The 18,538-nt window shown below is 49.2% G+C and overlaps 1 protein-coding gene across 1 annotated transcript in view; it reads left to right on the top strand.

Annotated features, from left to right (window-relative positions):
* The window catches only part of SLC6A5 (solute carrier family 6 member 5), a 45,203-nt gene that overhangs the window by 18,384 nt on the left and 8,281 nt on the right, over nt 1–18,538 (top strand). Inside the window, exons 8-14 of the mRNA XM_084893661.1 lie at nt 3,996–4,130; nt 5,785–5,888; nt 8,830–8,954; nt 12,884–12,996; nt 13,739–13,870; nt 14,746–14,845; nt 16,204–16,304. Of these exons, the coding sequence (XP_084749787.1) occupies nt 3,996–4,130; nt 5,785–5,888; nt 8,830–8,954; nt 12,884–12,996; nt 13,739–13,870; nt 14,746–14,845; nt 16,204–16,304 (810 nt within the window). The remainder of the gene's footprint in view (nt 1–3,995; nt 4,131–5,784; nt 5,889–8,829; nt 8,955–12,883; nt 12,997–13,738; nt 13,871–14,745; nt 14,846–16,203; nt 16,305–18,538) is intronic.

Genomic DNA, 18,538 nt, shown 5'->3' on the forward strand with positions numbered 1-18,538 from the left:
ATTCCTCTGACAGTACTTTCTGAAACAGGTGCCTTCTTTCTTCTTTTTTTTTTTAAATATATTTTATTGATTTTTTTACAGAGAGGAAGAGAGAAAGAGAGAGAGAGAGAGAGAGAGAGAGAGAGAGCGAGCTAGAAACGTCGATGACAGAGAAACATTGACCAGCTGCCTTTTGCACACCCCCTACTGGGGATGTGCCCGCAACCAAGGTACATGCCCCTGACCGGAATCGAACCTGGGACCTTTCAGTCCGCAGACCGACGCTCTACCGCTGAGCCAAACCGGTTTCGGCTGAAACAGGTGCCTTCTGAAGCTGCCCTGGCCCAGGGGACCAGTGGGACCAGTGGGCACAAAGCCCCCACGCACACCTGACTCACACTCAGGCGTGCCCAGGATTTCTAAGCCAAACTGCAGGCCCTTTTATTTCAGCAAGATCACGATCCACAGAGTGAGCATCCTCCGACACACCTTGGCCCAGACCTGGGCGAGGCAAGCAAGTGCTTAAGGTTTGACATTTAAGGCGGCCCTCACTCTCAGGTTCCTGCAGGTGCCAGTTGGACCCTTAGAGTGGGTGCCTCCTTAAATTTTGGACTCTCAGCGCCTCACTCACCTGGCCTCTTCTTAACCCTGGCCCTGCCTCCTATGTTTCTGATCATGTGGTCCACGGAGGGTTATCAATGGGAAGGAAGAACATAGGAGTTAGAGAGCTTCAAGTTTGTATCTTGGCTCCAGCTGGGAGACCTTGAGTGAGATATTTAACCCCTTGTGAGACAGAATCTGAGCCTCAGTTTCCTCTTGAGCAAAATGGAGATACTAATAGCCGGTCCACAGAGGGGGTCATGTTCGTATACTCTCTGGTAGTGAAATGGGAAGGGTTGTCTCTGCCTGTTAGATAGGTACCAGTCTTGGGGTTTTCTTCCTGCCCCCTGCTGTCTGGGTCATGTCCTCTCCTTTGCCTCCTCCATCCTCACTGCCATCAGCCCCACGTGGTCAGGAGGCGCCCCCCAGGTGGGGTTGGGAGGTCAGTCTTCCCCTGAGATGTCAGATGCCTTTGGTTTCATAACAACTTCCGTGTAGAAAGGCTTCCTTAAGAGGAAGGAGAGAAGCAGGTTTGGCAAGAATAGGAGGGAGAGCCTGCATCCCCCAACCCCCTAGCAATCCCTGAGCTTCTAGGCAGGAGGGAGGGGTGACTTCCGTGGAGGGTGGAGGGTGGAGGGAGGGGAGCAAGGGAAGAGATTAGGAGAGGTAGCTGTGCAGAGAAAGGAGACCAGCACTTCCCCCGTCTAGCCAGAACGAAAGAGGTTGGCCTTGATGAGTAACTGGGTTTGGAGGAAGAAATAACTTGTTTTCCTTAACCTGCATCCTGCCCCATTTCTGCTAATGGCAACACCACCCTTTCAGTTGCTGAGGACAAACATTTTGGGGTCATCCTTGCCTCCCTACTTCCTGCCCCTCATTCTGCATTAAATGGGTCAAAACATCCTGTTGGCTCACCCTGCAAAACATTTCTCCTAGCTCCTGCAAAACACTCTGGTTGGAACCATAGTCCTTCCCTGCCTGGATTACAGCCATGGCCTCCAACAGCGGCCCCTGCTTCTGCCCTGGTGCCCGCAGTGTATTTGCCACCAGCCACCAGGTGTGGTTCAAGTGTTAGAGCAGGTCACCCCTCTGCCCAAATTCCTGCTGCAGCTCCCATTCCCCACCCAGTAAAGGCTCTACAGGATCTGACCCTCCTGTTCCCACCGCCCCCCTGCCCATCACCCCCTCCCCTCCTGCCCTCTGCCCTCTGCCCTCTGCCCGCTGCTCCTGCCGTGCTCTGCCCCAGATACTCTGGCCTCCTGGCTGTTCCTGGGTCAGGTGCAGTCCCTTCTCAGGGCCTCTCTAGCTGTTCCAGGCTCCAGTGTTCTCCCAGAAACCAGTGGCTCACTTTCACATCCTTCAAATCTGGGCTTTTCAATGAGGCCTCCCCTGCATGTCCCACCCCCTTTGCTTTGCTCTACTTTTTCCTTCTAATATGCCACGAATGGTATTATGATTACTACTGGTTGCTGGTCTCCTGCTCTGGGATGTAAGCTATTTGAGGGTACGGGTCTTTGCTGTGTTTACCCCACATACTTAGTGAAATGATCCCAAGAGTTATGTCTTAATCTCACCACCACCCCCAACCCATTCCCTGCAAGTTCCCAAATCTGCCCGAGCCCTGAGATCCCAGTGTCTGCCAGTCCTTGCCACCCTGGAGCCTCCTTGCCAGGCCCAAAAGCCTGAGCAGCCAGTGCATGGTGGGATCTCTGTCTCCCTCCCAGGGCAGGTGCCCAGGATGGAAGGTGCAAGTGGGACTGGAGTGGCTCTGAGCCAACAGTGCTCACTGAATGGTTGTATATGCCCACTCCATGGATCAGAGTGGGTTTGGTGGGCCAGGATGGAAGCTCAACCTCAGCCTTCCCGGTGACTTTTAAGGTACCATTGGGTTGCCACTGGCCTGTGAGCTGAAGGTTGTCAGTGTTATCAAGACTGGTGAGACCCAGGCAAGACCAAGTGGCACTTGTATTTCGAGGGCCCCCAGGCCTGTGCCCCTTTGAATGGACTGTCCCATTGTACTCTCCCAGCAGCGCCAGTGAGGAACATGCTGCTGTTATCACCACTTTGCAGGTGTGGAAACTGAGACTCGGAGAGGATAAGTCACTTCTCCAGGCAGCCCAGCTCATAAGTGAAGGAGCTGAGATTTGAACGTAGGCCTGTGGGACTATAGAACCTGTCTTACCACCTGCTCTTCTCTTATCTACCAAGTCCTGATCCCAGGCCCTTCCTCCATCCCCAGGTTTGATTGACAGATGAGGAAGGAAAGCACCTCCCACGCATCCCCATCCCTATCCAACCACAACCCCCAAGTTCTGCTCTTATTATTTCTCAAATGCTTCTTGACTCTGTCCCTTCCCTCCTCTCCAGAATCTGGGAACATCCTTCAACTGCTAGTCAAGGCCTCCTGTAAGGTGGAGTGATCACATGGTCCATGGAGGGGCATTAATGAGAAGGAAGAACATAGGAGTTCTTCATCACTCTTAGCCTCAATCTTTTATTTTGTCCCACCAGTGATTGGAGCTTTGCCCTCAGACATCTGCTTGCCCACTCACTTCTTTCGCCTTCCCCCTCTCCTCGCCTCACTGTCCTCCCAGATCCAGCTTCTGCACCATCTCCATGAACCTGTTAGTAAACTCCCAGGTTGAGCACAGTGCCCTCCCCGGATGTCACCGTGTCCTGGGTGTATGGTTTAGCCCATTGTTCGGATGCTGTCTCTGAGTCTTCCAGGTCATGAGTCCCTGGATCCTCATGCATCTAATGCCTGGCATAGTGCCTGGCTCATGTAGGCCCTTGGTGAACGCTTGTTGAACTTAGTTGTATCTAATAACCATCTATTAAAAATCAGACACTATGCTGAGGTTCATTTGATCTTCCCAATCACTTATTTTAAAGAAAGATGCCCTTGTCCCTATTACAGAGGCAGAAACTGAGATTTGGGAGGCTCAGTAGCTCGTCCAGGCTCTCATGGCTCCTCAGAAGAGTATCGCCAGGGATGCTATTCCATTTGAACTGAAAGTGTCTGATCATGAGATCAGGGGCCTTCACCCAACAGAGCATCTATGAATAAGGATGGGAAGCTTAAGCTAAAAGGATTAGTCTCTAATGGTGGAATCAGAGCCTCAAGCAGAGGGTAGGGTAGGAGTTAGGGAGGCAGCTGTCCACTCAGCTGCTGGGTGGGGTGAGATCGCCCATAGCCATCCTCACTGGGGGCTGACTCACCCATAGCCTTGGGTGTCCTCTCACAGACTTTATTTCGGGTCCCCTCTGGGTCACCTTTGGTCCCAGTGCCTTCCCCGTGTCCCCAGCCCCAGCAGAGTTTGGGGAGACTACCCGATGCCCTCCCATCCTGCCTCTGCTGATGCTCCTCAGGCACCCGCTGCAGGCCCACCCAGTCCTCTGTTGCATGGCTTTTCCAGGTGGTTTACTTCACGGCCACATTCCCGTACGTCGTGCTCGTGATCCTGCTCATCCGAGGGGTCACCCTGCCCGGAGCTGGCGATGGGATCTGGTACTTCATCACACCTAAGTGGGAGAAGCTCACGGATGCCACGGTGAGCTTACGGTTTTGTTTATGACACACCTGGAAGTCAGGGGCGGGGGGGGGGGGGAAGAGACTGGGGGATGGCACATGGGGAGGGGACTCAAGCTGGGACACTCTTCGACAGAAGGGGTCAGACTTCCTCCCACAGGGCATCTCACTGTCCCCTTGACAAAGTCCTGCTAATCTGGGAATGGCACACACTCAGGAAATCCTTAATGAGAAGTGGGCAACTGGGAGTCCTCAGATTCCAGGAATGGTTGTCCTACATTTGGGTTAGCAGCAGAGGCCGGAATGAAGAATGAAATCCCCTTAATAGCTTTGGGCCACTTCACACCACTTATCTGTTACTAATTATAGATGGAGTTTTGCTGGTTGGAAAATAATAGCACTTAGGCAATTCTATTTTAAAGGGCCCAGACGCATTTGAATACTTGCAGCACATGCCACAGGGCTATAGCCGTATACACTTGCACTTACTCTTTGCATATTCTGCACAGATTCCCAGAACAAACCTCCACATGAGGGGTGCTGTGTATTAAGAAGTGAGTTTTCTCACCTTAAGGAAATATGTGCTTTTCCAGAATATGTGAGCTAGGAGTGAGTTTGCACATAACAGAAATGCCCAGGTAAAAGTTGACTTCACTTGCATGCACTGAAGCAGCCCAGTGGTAGACAGTCAAGCATTGGCTGGGCAGCTCCAGGTGTCACCAGGGGCCCAGGCTCCCATCTTCCTGCCTCACCATCTGTGGCTGCCAGAGTTCCAGCCATCACAGCAGCATTCCAGGTAGCACAGAAGGGCGAGGTAAGGGGTAGAGATAGGACCCTCACTCTTTAAAAGTATGGAAACCCCAGAAGTCCACATCACACTTGATTTTCACACCTTTGGCCGGACACTAAATGCTATGATCATCCTCTTCTAGCTGCATATCCCCTTGATGAGAGGAGGTGGTTCTTTAGCTGGACAAGTGACTGCCTTAAAAAACCCCACAGCTTTGAACTTTCTCTTTGCGTATTTTAAGCACAATTTTAAAAACTGGATTTAATTTACAAAAAATGATGGCAGGTCCATCATACGAATCATGTAAATCTCTAGCTCACACTCTTGAGTGGCCTTCTGGAGTTTTATGGGGACAATTAAGAGAAATCACCAAGAGAACAAAGAGGCGATGCCAGCCAGGTTCAAGAAGCTCGTGGCTTATAAAACCCCCTTCACCGTGGCAGACACAGCTTTGCTACAAAAGGGGCCACAGAAGTTCAGATTTTTAATGGCAGTTGTAATCTGTAGAAATGTTAATTTTAAATGGCTTATATTGTTTATCCACCGACATATATCTTGCTGTTGCACATTGGTTTCTTTTTTAGAGTGATTACAGCTAAAGAAGGGACTCTCCCTTCTGTATAGTTTTCCATGGGAGGAAATGGAAAATAGAACATGTGCGTAGTTTATTGAGTTCCTCTCCTTTGGGTAGAATGGAGCTGAAATCTGCCAGGTAATTCACTGCCTTTTTGGCATCTGGCACCAATGAGATTTCTCATTGCATCAATGCCAAAGTCACCTCGTGCCCGACCTCCTTCGCCTGGGTCAGGGGTGAGGCCAGGGGCCAAGCAGACACCCCGGCCTGGGTCGGCTGCTCTCAGTGACCTTCTCCTCTTTTGCCTGCTAGGTGTGGAAAGATGCTGCCACTCAGATTTTCTTCTCTTTGTCTGCTGCCTGGGGAGGCCTGATCACGCTCTCTTCTTACAACAAATTCCACAACAACTGCTACAGGTACGTGGCAGCCTTTCGAGTCCCAGTGGCAGCTGGCGAGGGGCGTTAGGGTCTGCGGACAGAAAATGGACTGAGGCCACACCCTCACCCTGCACCTGAGGAGAGCCAGAGAGTTGCCCTGGCACAGGTGAACCCTGCTCAGGCCTGGCTGCTGGCTTCCAGTGGCCTGCCCCCCGACTGCACTGCTGACCCTGGCATGTGGGATGGAGAGTCTCTCTGTAGGCTGTGTGCAGGGAGTCGTGTCCTGTGATGGTTGTTCTGTCAGCAGCCCAGTCCCTGGGCCCAGCTGTATGGGAGTCACTGGTGAAGTCTGGTCATTCAGTCACTCTACAGATGTTTTTCTAGAGATCCTATTAGAAAAGAACACCTTGGTGATGCGTGTGTTAATTAACTCGATGTTAGGGATCCTGTGACAATGTCTACATATATATTAATAATCACATTGTACACTTTTAACATAATACAATTTTATCTGTCACCTATACTTCAGTGTAGCTGAAAAAAATGCAAATGTTGAGTCCCCCTCCAAGATCTATTCATCAGCATGTCTGGAGGTGGGCAGGCCCAGGAACCTAAAGATCCAGGCAAGATCCACAGGGGAGTCAAGGACGGTGATGTTTGGATAGTGTGATGTTAGGGACGCCGTGGAACCCAAAGACCCAGATAGAGCCTGACGGGTTCCTGCAGAAGATGATATTTATTGAAAGTTAGACGAGTTATGACAAGCAATAGGATAATAAGGCCCATTCTCTTGGGGAGCTGAAAAAGGGAAAAAAAGAAGGAAGAAAGGAGGAGGAAAGAAGAATAGAGGGGAGAAAAGGAGTGAGGGAGAGGAAAAAAGAAGAAAAGGAGGGAGTTGGGGAAGAAAGGAAGAAAGAAGGATGGAGAGAAGGATGTATCTTGGAGTCAGACAGACTTGTATTTGAGATTTCTTCAACATTTACTAAAACTCCAAGATGTGGGCAAGGAATGCCACTTCTCTGAACCATTGCTGTCTCATCTATAAAATTCAATTATATTTTGTTGAGCAATAGAGATGATGTTTGCAATGTTTTCAGAACAATGTTGTGCACATAGTAGGTGTTCACTAAATGGAAGTTATTATTATTATCTATAATAATAAAAGCATAGTATGCTAATTGGACCCAACAGCTGAATAATCTTTCGAACGTCCTTCTGGATGAAGCTGTGGCGGCGGGGGCTGAGGCAGAGGCAGAGGCAGAGGCAGAAGTGGTTAGGGGCAATCAGGCAGGCAGGTGAGCAGTTAGAAAAGATCAGGCAAGCAGGCGAGTGGTTAGGGGCAATCAGGCAGGCATGCAGATGAGTAGTTAGGAGCTAATGGTCCCAGATTGCGAGAGGGATGTCCTGGAATGCAAGAGGGTGCAGGCCGGACTGAAGGACCCCTCCTCCCCTGTGCACTAATTTCATGTACTGGGCCTCTAGGTTTTAGTAAAGTATGGGATATTTTGTGAACCCAGAAGAAACAGCTATAGTTAAGCTGTGGCCTAGGATGGCTGGGATGGCCTCACAGGAGTGAGATCTAGGCTGGGCCAAATTTCAACAGTGCAGGCAGGAGGAAATCTTTACAGGTGGCAAGGACAGTTAGAGGTGGAGATGAGTGGGAATGAGTGACAGGGACATGGGGCAGAGCAATGGGATTGGAGCTGATGCTGTGTGCACAGGGGGCTGGAGAGAGCCTTTGGAATTAGTCTGCTGTGGCTGCCATAGCAAATACCGATAGTGCGTGACATCAACGACAGAATTTTCTCATAGTTCTGGAGGCTGGCAGTCCAAGACCAAGATGTTGACAAGGCTGAGACCTCTCCCTTTGGTTTTTAGATGTCTGTTTTTTCCCTGTGTCTTCCCATGGTCCTCCCCCTGTGCGTGTATCTGTGTCCTAATCTCCTCCTCTTATAAGGACACCAGTCACACTGGACTAGGGTCCACCCTGATAACTTCTTTTTAACTTAATTGCTTGTTTAAGGATCCTGTCTCCAAATACAGTTACATTCTAAGGAACCTGGGGTTAGGAATTCAACATATGAATTTTAGGGGCACGTAGTTCAGCCCATAACTGTGGTGTCAGACTATGGTGTATGGACTTCTTTGGCCACTGCTGCTCACTAGCTTGTAACCGAGAATCAGTCTGAACATCGTCCCAGGGGGAAGCATTGCTCTGTGCTTTGTTAGAGATGAGGCAGGGTGGTGTGGCAGAAGGAACACGGGCAGTGAGGCAGGGAGTCTGGATTCAAATCCCAACCTATCCTTAATTAGCTATTACTTCCCCCTGGGCTTCACTTTCCTCATCGGTGAACTAAGGAGCCCGACAAGGAGGGTTGTTTACTGAGCAGTTGCCTGTGCTGGCCTCTGTGCTGTGCAGGAATAATCTCTTTCTGTCCTCACAACAGCTGTGAGGGAGGCAGGGCCATGGTCTCCATTTAAAACCAGAGCAGGGCAGGCTGGGAAACTGCAGCCTGTTGCCAGCAGAGGGCGCTGGTCTCTCTCCCCTCTGCTCCCCCTTGCCTTATTAGCCAGGGTGCCCCAATCCAGTTGTCACCATACTTTGGTGGCATTTCATGGTTCCACTGCCTTCTCTCATCCATGGTTCCTGTCCCCAAAAGGCCCCACCCCCTCCATTTCTGCTCTGATGGACAGACTTGCCTCTGTCAGTTCGCAGCATGTGGAGCCAGAGGCATCAGGACGGGGCAGTTAGGGGAGATCTGTTTGCGCCTTTGGTGCTTATAAATTCAGCCCAAGGGAGTCTGTGGTCAGGACTGGTTGTCCCTGTCCTTGTGAATAAAGAAAACAAGGCCACCCTGCAGCAAATACATGTATGGAAATAGCATGTACACACAGATACGTGTGCACACGTTGTGTCCTCCCCCTTGCCTCTTCCTGCCCACCAGGCACACCTAACCACCAACTCTCATCTCTTCTCCAGGGACACTCTAATTGTCACCTGCACCAACAGTGCTACCAGCATCTTTGCCGGCTTCGTCATCTTCTCAGTCATTGGCTTCATGGCTAATGAGCGCAAGGTCAACATTGAGAACGTGGCGGACCAAGGTACAGTGTCGCTGTCAGCCACTGTTGCAGGGCAGGTGCCGAGCTCGCCTCAGGAGACCTAAGTTATGCTCTGCTAGGAAGTTGGCCTCTGGAACAGGACGGGGGTTGGGCACCTGGGTTCCCCTTTGGGGAGGGACAGAGATATATCCCCAGTAGAAGCTCACACAGGGTCAGGGCTAGCTGGGCCCTGGCCAGAGGGGTTGCTATAAAAGCCGCTGCCTTGCTCCCCTCTCCTCTGCTCCATTTTTCCTTTTCCCTCTGACCTCAGCTCCAGCCTAAGTAAGTTTCCCCTGTTGCCCCTGATGGGTGTGGGTCAAGGAGTCATTAGTGAAGCCAGCGGGGCTGAGGTGCACACAGGTGACTGCAGGATGTGTCCCTTGCAGAGGACGCCAGGACTGAGTGCTAACGCCTCACAAGAGCATTGCCTCCAGAGCAGCCTTTTCCTGACGAAGCACTTTCCTGATTGTTGGGTCACATGTGCTCTCAGGGCTTTCTGCTTAGTCAGCAGGACAGACCCGCAGTTTTCCCCAGTGCGGGGAGGAAAGGTTGGCTGGTGGTGGTGGGAGGGACGTAGAATAAATGTTGACTCTCCACCCAAACCATCCTCTGTTCATGGCTAACATTGGTGTGGCACTTCTGAGTTTGCAGAGAGCTTATATTTTTATCTTGTTTAATTCATATTCCTAGCACAGCATTTTGCAGAGAGAGTGAGTGTGTTTAATTTTTTTTTTTTTTTAACTCTTGATTTCCACCCAGCCTTGTTCTTCAAAGAATTTGGGTGTTTGGAGATTAAGGTTTTTGGGATTAAGGGACTTCGTTGTGGCTATTGCTTATCATTATGACCATTCTCTCATCAGATCTTTAGGGGATGCCTCAGGGTGGGGCCATGCCAGGGGCTATAGGGACATGGCTGTGGCCCTAGATCAGTGGTCGGCAAACTCATTAGTCCACAGAGCCAAATAGCAACAGTACAACGATTGAAATTTCTTTTGAGAGCCAAATTTTTTAAACTTAAACTTCTTCTAACACCACTTCTTCAAAATAGACTCACCCAGGCCATGGTATTTTGTGGAAGAGCCACACTCAAGTGGCCAAAGAGTTGCATGTGGCTCGCCAGCTGCAGTTTGCTGACTATGGCCCTACATAATCCAGAGCAGCTTCGCCATGCACTTACCTTTCTTCAAGGAGCTCACTGCAGTTCTCAGCCAGTGGCTCAGGTGCCAGCACGAGAGGACTGGAAGTGTCACCTTCTTGGTGGGCTGCCCGTCTCTCCTGGCTCCCCACGGGTAATTAATTAGTGCTTCCGTGCCGAAACCGGTTTGACTCAGTGGTAGAGCATCGGTCTGCAGACTGAAAGGTCCCAGGTTCGATTCCGGTCAGGGGCATATATGTTGGTTGCAGGCACATCCCCGGTAAGGGGTGTGCGGGAGGCAGCTGGTCGTCAGCTGGTTGGTGTTTCTCTCTCATCGATGTCTTTGGCTCTCTATCTCTCTCCCTTCATCTCGGTAAAAAATCAATAAAAATATATTAAAAAATATGATTAGTGCCTCCGTGGCGCTGATGGTGCACTGCAGGCCTCAAAGAGTTAAAGAGGTGGCCTGCTTCAGGGGGTAATTTTCTCTCCCTGGAGAGCAGGTGTGCAGTTCTGCAGCAGTGCCCTGGGTCAGAACTGAGCCAGGCCTCTCCCCGGGAAAACCTGCAGCTCCCCGGAGAGCACGGAGGGCAAGAGAGGAAGAGAGGGCTCTGTCTTCAGGGGTGCCTGTGCCACCCCCACTGTCCTCATTCCCTCTCAGCAGAGGACCCTCCCTGCCCCACTCCCTGGCAGACCTGATGTGTTTTGTTATTTTTGTGACATTATCGTGTTCATTGTGACCAACATCTGAGTTCTTTTCTGCCCCAGGAAAGGAATTTGGGGGTACGTGTCGCTAAAACCCAAATGGATCTCATGTGGGGAATCTCCACTGTGGTTCATACAATCCATCTTTCGAGAAAAAAACAAAACAAAACCTGAACTTTACAAAGTTCCTCTTGGAGGAACAGAGTTCACTGAAAATGATGCTTCCCTTATACCTCATGGAGGCCGCTGAGAAGGCAGAGGCAGCACAAGAAATCATTCTAACCCTGAAAGAACAGTAACCCCCAGGGGCTGGATCCTGCCACAGCCATCAGCCCCCGTTCTCCACCGTGGCCATCCCGAGACCCTTTGCCCGCTTTATGGGCCCGGCTGTCGCCGAGCGCTGCTGCTTCCTCAGTGTTTGCCATTGGAGACCTATTTGGAGCCGAAGTGTAATACAGCCTTTTCCTTTATGGTTCACACAGGGAGCCTTCCGAGGCTGGCTCAGCTGTGTGTTCAATAAACGCATAAAGCGGGGTATCCGAGGCCTTCGGGGCTTTATGCTTTAAATACCCCAATGCCCTCAGCATCGTTTGGAACAAACAACCCGATAAATTCCAGTTTAAAAGTGCTGTTAGGCTCGAGTTGTAAAAACTCCAGGTGCTGTGATTTCCTGTTCTTAGACGTGTTTTACCCCGGCATTGTCTCTGCCCATTATCATTGAGTTTTCTTCTTTTAAAATTTCTCTATCGATTACGGTGTTACAGATGTGTCTTTATTCCCCTATTACCTCCATGCCCTCCCCCCCGCCCCCCCATGATGCCCTCACCCCTGTTGTCTGTGTCCATTGGTTAGGCTTAAATTCACAGCTGCTGATCGTTAGCCATCCTGGGTCAGAGTAATCCTCCCAGCCAGGCTGTGAGGCGGATAGGAGCCCTGGCAGGGCTTTATGATGGCAGAGAAAATGGCAGCTCAGAGTCCTCCACCAACAGCGTGTGGTATCCTTGGAAAAACCTGAATCAGAAATGCTGATTTCCAAGTTCATTGTTCACTGGTAATGGAAGCTAACATTCTGCAAGTGAGGCACTGGTCTCTGTGCTTTGCCTGCATTTTCTCATCGGTCCCCCCTGTGAGGTACTGTTGTTATTCCCATTGCCCAGATGGGCAAAACTGAGGCTCAATAAAAATGAAATTACTTGTCTAGGGTTGCACAGCTGGTAAGTCATGGAGTATGTATTTGGACCCAGATCTGCCTGACCATTAGAACCCAAACTTTCTTAACCCTTACAGTGGGCTTCACCACCCTCTTCCCCCCCCCGTGGACTGACATACCCCCATCATTCCCAAGTCTTTGTAGGGCAAGATCCGAACTGTGTTAGATGGATTTATGTTTTATGTAAATGGCTTCTCCTGAAATGAAGACATTCTGGGTGTGTTTTAGCCTTTAGAACAGGGTTCTCAACCTCAGCCCTATTGGCATTTGGGCTGGATAATTCTTTCTTGTGGGGACTGCCCCATGAAGTGAAGGATGCTTCACAGCATCCCTGGCCTCAACCCACTAATGCCAGTGATCATCCTCCACCATCCCCATTGTGAAATTAAAAAATGTCTCCAGCTGTTGCCAAATGTCCCCCTTGGGGCAAAATCACCTCTTGTTGAGAACCACTGTTCTAGGGCAGTGGTTGGCAAACTCATTAGTCCACAGAGCCAAATATCAACAGTACAACGATTGAAATTTCTTTTGAGAGCTAAATTTTTTAAACTTAAACTTCTTCTAACATCACTTCTTCAAAATAGACTCACCCAGGCCGTGGTATTTTGTGGAAGAGCCACACTCAAGGGGCCAAAGAGCCACAAGTGGCTCGTGAATTATAGTATGTCAACCATAATTCACCTGGTTCTTCCCCTCAAGGAGCTTAAGATCTAATGGGGAAATGGGTAGAAATAAGTAAAGAAAACCAACCAACCAAACAAGCAAAAAAAAAACAATGGGAGCTGCAAATAAGTAAAAATTCAGGATTTCCATGGAGAGAAGGCCCAGTGGGCTTCCAGGAAGAAGGGGCCTGTCTGCAATCATTTGTCTTGTTCTTTCCAGGGCCAGGCATTGCATTTGTGGTTTACCCAGAAGCCTTAACCAGGCTGCCCCTCTCTCCGTTCTGGGCCATCATCTTTTTCCTGATGCTCCTCACTCTTGGACTTGACACCATGGTGAGCCCTCTCCCGTTCCATCCCTGCCCCAGGGTCCTTCCGAAGAAGCCCTTCTCCTGGGTCCTGCATCCTGCCTGCAGTGGGGGATGGGCTTAGTGACATTTTTCTCTCAAGCTGTGAAGAGATGGTGAATTACCTGTCCAGGACTCAGGATAACCTTGCGTTTGTGGGGGACTCGTGAGATGGTGCCAGAGAGCGGCCCTCTCTTCCTTTATTCCTCGCTCCACTTTCTGTGCATGATTTAGCCAACGTATTTACCACTTTGGTGTCATTTTGCCAAAGCAAATTCTGAGGGGCAGGATAAGGGAGAATAATATCAAGTCGCTTTTAGCGGAATTGCTCTGGGTCTGAGGCTACTACCCATCATGCTGACAGGCGCTCAGAGGTTAGGAGGTGGGTGCAAAGAGGGTTTTTCCTCAAGCAGAAGATCAAATGCAGGTAAACTGGAGGAGGATTTACATCTCATGAATACAAAGTGCAGCTTCAGCTACCCTGACGGGTGAGTATGAGTACAGGCTCTGCGGGGCTGGAGGTAATGTCTAGAGCTCACATCCTGCTTGCATTCCCTCGTGGCCTTGTGGACTGGGCCCAGCATGGCCTTTCAGGGCCTTCAAGGGAAGGCAGTCCTAAAAGCCAAACCCAGTACAGGTACCATGTACCCCGTGGGAAGCACAGAGGGCTTTATGGAGCCTTTGGGATGGTGTGGTCTATCTCAGACGCCCTTTTCCTGGCACCATTGCAGTTTGCCACCATTGAGACCATAGTGACCTCCATCTCGGACGAGTTCCCCAAGTACCTGCGCACCCACAAGCCGGTCTTCACTCTGGGCTGCTGCATTTGCTTCTTCATCATGGGCTTCCCGATGATCACTCAGGTAACGGGGGTGGGGACCCAGTGGCTGTCTGTCCTTTCACCCTTAGCGCTCAGATCTCATAACGGTAGCCAAGTCACTGGTGTTTCTGTGCATATGGCCCCGGGCTATTGGGGACTCTGACCACAGAGGGAAATATGTCACCTTGGCTACTCATGGCACTTGTTACATCTTCCATAATTGAGATGTAGCCTTCCTGAGCCAACGAGGCAGGTGTGTCCTACTTTAGAAAACCCAAATTTACTGACCAGAGAAATGTCCAGTTGCTTACTCCTCATACACAAGTGTCTCTACAGCCACTTTCTAGCCTGAGGGCCTTGGGACACAGAGTATTAGCTCACTCAGTGGACATGTTGCTTTTGCTCTCTGTGTCACCACTTCAGGCCTCAGTATCTTCATCTGTAAAACGATGGCTTGGAAAGAGATGATCTTTCAGCCTCATGGATTGTAGAGAGACTTACAGAGTGAGGCCACGATGCAGGGGGATGCAGGAGAAATGCCTGAAGGCGCCCCAAGGTTATATGAAGGTCAACCAAATGCAGGTGTATGGGTAGAAATGTTCATCGATTGCTTAAAGCAAAAATAAACTGACCCGGCTGCTCTCACATGCACATCTTCAGATGCTGATCTTGACCTTCTTAGAGTAAGATGTTAGGCCCTTTTCTGTGCTTTTTCTGTTGATGGGCTTCAAGTCTCCGAGGGTCGGGGGGTGGTGTTGCTTTGCCAACATGGCAAGGCCTCCAGCTTGCATGCTGGATCAGCTTTAGGGAGGGGAGATCCTTTGACTCCTGTTTGCACCTGACTCTCCTCTCCTGTTAGAAATGGGACAGAGCCTTGAGCCAGGCCCATTGATCTCAATTGTTTCTCTTTCCTGCTAGGGTGGGATTTACATGTTTCAGCTGGTGGACACATATGCTGCCTCCTATGCCCTCGTCATCATTGCCATTTTTGAGCTCGTGGGGATCTCCTATGTGTACGGTAAGGGAACCATCCTGCCTGCTGCTGTGGTAAAGCTGAGTGTAGATACTCAGGTTCCCATATTTAGTAAGACAGTGAAAGGGCTTACTTGCTGATACCTAAGAGATGCAGGAGAGCAGCACTTTATTCCAAGCTTGTCTGTGGGGCAGAGTTAATAAAGAAACAGCTTTAACTTCTACTCCGTTGGTTCTCACCCCTCCCATATGCCCAGGGGATCTAGCCCAGTGGTTCCCAACCTTTTTTTGGTCACGCCCCACCTAAGCTTCTCTAAAATCCTGATGCTCCCCCACCCATGGCATATAATTCTTATTTAAAAAGTGAACTATTCACGTGGAGGAAGCCTAAAAGGCCCGTAACTTGCTCTTATCAAGCTTCCAAAGAACATGGCATCAATGAAAGAGAAAAATAAAAGAATGAAAGGAGTACTGAGGAAGAAATTTTAAAAATAACAATAATAATATGAAGTGATATAAAAAATAGCAAATAAAGTTTCAAAACATAGAGAACTGAAATGCATAAGTATGTCACAATATAGATTTATATATATAAGGCCCCTAGAACCATAAGAATGATAAGAAATGCAAAAATTCACTGTTAACACTTCATTCTCGAATTGCCCCCCTTAAAAACCAATTTTGCAAGAACTTGCTGGATTTGAAAACATCTCTCAATGGCCTTTTCTTTCAAGGAGTGGTATAGATACCTTTCTAAACCAAGAGTGTGTGGGGTTATGTGTGGCCACGAGAACAGTGTCACCTCTGCATGTGGCTTTAGTTGATCAGTGATCAAGAAGCCACAGTCCCTTGAGTTTCAGCAACGTGGACAAAGGCCACTGGGATTTACATGGGTCTTTGCCTGACATTATCCTCTCACACAGAGCAAAGATAAACTGACTTGTGGAAGGTGTCCTTGGGAGGGTGGGGGACAAAAAACAACCACGCATGTACAGGGGCTTTTACCCTGAATCCCAAGGCTTTCATCATACACTGCTTATTGGCCACGATCTTAGTTGGTTTGGCCAGAGTTGTTGCTAAGCACATAAGGCTACGCAGGTGACTATGCCAGGGTGTGGCAGTGCCGAGACACTTGGGCAGAACCTGAGCTTTGACAAGTCATCGCGGGACGACATTTTTGCATATCACCATGGAAAGTATTTAATATCTTCTTAAATGTCCATTTTTCCTAATCATCCTGGCACTGAGTCATTTGTCTGATAATTTCCTACATAATAGGGGTCATGTTGACACTAGGCTGGGGCTGTCTTCTGGCCAAGGGCACCTGAGGGAGGGGCTCTAGCGCTGCCCCTCCCCCTTCCTGCCACCACACCTCATGCTCGGCCTCCACTTGTCTGTTCACAGGCTTGCAGAGATTCTGCGAAGACATAGAGATGATGATCGGATTCCAGCCAAACATTTTCTGGAAAGTCTGCTGGGCATTTGTGACTCCAACCATCTTAACCGTAAGGACTGCATGCTGTATGGTACAGATGGGACCTTGTAGGTGGTGCTTTGTTCTTGAACAAGGACGATGCGGACATTAAGAGCCTGGGAAGCCGGTGGTAATGGGCATTAATTGTCTTGCCTTTCAGATGAGGAAAAGAGGGGGAACAACTTGCTTAAAGGTGCTTGGCCAGCTGGGTGCAGAGCTGGATTCATGCACAGTTTGGGGCATCCTTATGGAGTGTGTCCATGGTAGAGGTCTGCCTCATGCACTGGTAACAGCCACGGTCCTCACTGCTGACTAAGGCCCAGGCTCTGTTCAAGGTGCTTTGTATGTTTCCCCTCAGCGCTCCCATGGCAGCTCTGTGGGGTAGGCATTATAATCCTCTCCATTTTACAGGTGAGGAAGCTGATGCCCAGAAGTGTTGTGACTTGCCTGGCATTGCACATCCAATAATCAGCAACAGGCTGGGTGCGAATCCAGGCAGTCTGGCTGCAAAAAGCTTACTCCTAACCACTACTCAGTACAGATACTCAGTTGTTCTTTTTTTATTGCTCTGAGAACTATTTTGTCTTCTTCAAGTGTGGTGATGACATTTCAAGATCATCTGACATTCATCTTAAAGATCAGAGCTCTTCATGTATCAGTAAATCTGCAATAGGGACTTATGTGCGCGTCCCGTCACCTCTTTCATCAAGCCATAGGCTGCAGGCTTTGCCTCCATCTACTCTCCAAGCACAGTAACTGATGGAGACCTTGCATTTCCTCCTTCTTCTCCCTAGCCTGAGGCATGTCGGTGTCTTCTCAGCAAGGTGGCAGGAAGCCAGTTGTAGTTCCGCCTATACCCAGCAGGTGGCAGTAGAAACCAGATTAAGACCCTTCTTTTACTCCAAAGTACCAACCTCTCTCAGGGAAAACAAGCCAGGATGGAAGTAAAATAGTAAAGAAAATATGTTTTCCCTTTTTAAAAATAATGTCACAGTTTTAATCAAAACACATCAACTTCCTTTTAAGAAGACAGAAGTTTACAATGAAAAAATATTCAGTATTTATCTCCCTTTGCAAGGACAGACACAGGTAGCATTCTGGGGCCCCATCTGTACTCACATTTTAGAGGCTGTTATCTGCCTGAAAAGTCCCACTAGACTTGGGCATGCGAGTTGAAAAGAAGTAAGATAGAATTTCCAGTCTCTTGAATTCAGGACCGAAATGTGTATGAAGAATTCAGACTTACCTAATTGGTGGGAGGAAAAAGCAATACTCTCCTGCCTCTGGCATTTCCCCCTCTGTTGGAGAGTGTCAAAGAATTTGATTATTTTCTGTGGAAACCTCACATCCTAACAGTCAGCATGCTACCTGTGGAGGTCAATGAGAGGTGGGCACTGCACGAACACCATCTCTGAAGCTCATGACCATCCCGCTCAGGGGTGATTCTTTCCCTGTGGCACCTGGTGCACTGAGGCATGGAGAGGTGAACCTTCTCCATGGAGAGGTGAACCTTGTCCAAGGCCCCTGTGCTTTCAGGTGGCAGAGCCAAGCATTGAGTCCAGGGCTGTCTAGGCCACACTGGTAAATTCTAAACACCCAGTGCTTTTCAGATTTTTAATTCCAGATTGGGATTAAAAACATCTTTTTTTTTGTGTGTGAGCAGACTGTTAGGGAAAAGGAATTCTAGGAACTTGCTATGTTTTTTGAGAAAGTCCCTTAACTATGCTGTGCTTTACTTGATTTCCACTATAAGAATCCTGTCAAAGACCTGTGGAGAGGTCCCAGAAAATATCCTGAACCAGAGTTCCCTTCTGGGGAAGGACAGGCAAGCAGAAGTGGTCAATGCCATCATCATCACCAATCACGGGCCCTCTGCTGGCCGACTCGGGGTGATACCAGAAAAGCTCAGGGCAGGCCTGACTCGGTGGCTACATTACCATCTCTTAGGTAGTGTTTTATCAAAGCTGACTCGACCCAGGGGAGTGTGTTGCTAATATGTTTGGTATGATGTTTGTCCAACTGGAAATGGGTGTCGAAGGACCAACCCTAACACTTCTTCCATTTTGCCCTTCTATAAAATGGATACTTGCGGTGTGCTGGGACAAGCTAAGATTATGGGTTTAAATTACTTCAAAACTCTTGAAATAAAATGGATCATTTTTATACATGCCTTCCTGGATTTATAGGGCTATAAATACTTCCCATGCAATCATTGTATACATAGTCAGATCACGCCACTGAATTATGTGCACACATAAGCGTATG

Source organism: Pipistrellus hanaki (assembly GCF_964339955.1).
Source record: "Pipistrellus hanaki genome assembly, chromosome: 9".
Classification (NCBI taxonomy): domain Eukaryota; kingdom Metazoa; phylum Chordata; class Mammalia; order Chiroptera; family Vespertilionidae; genus Pipistrellus; species Pipistrellus hanaki.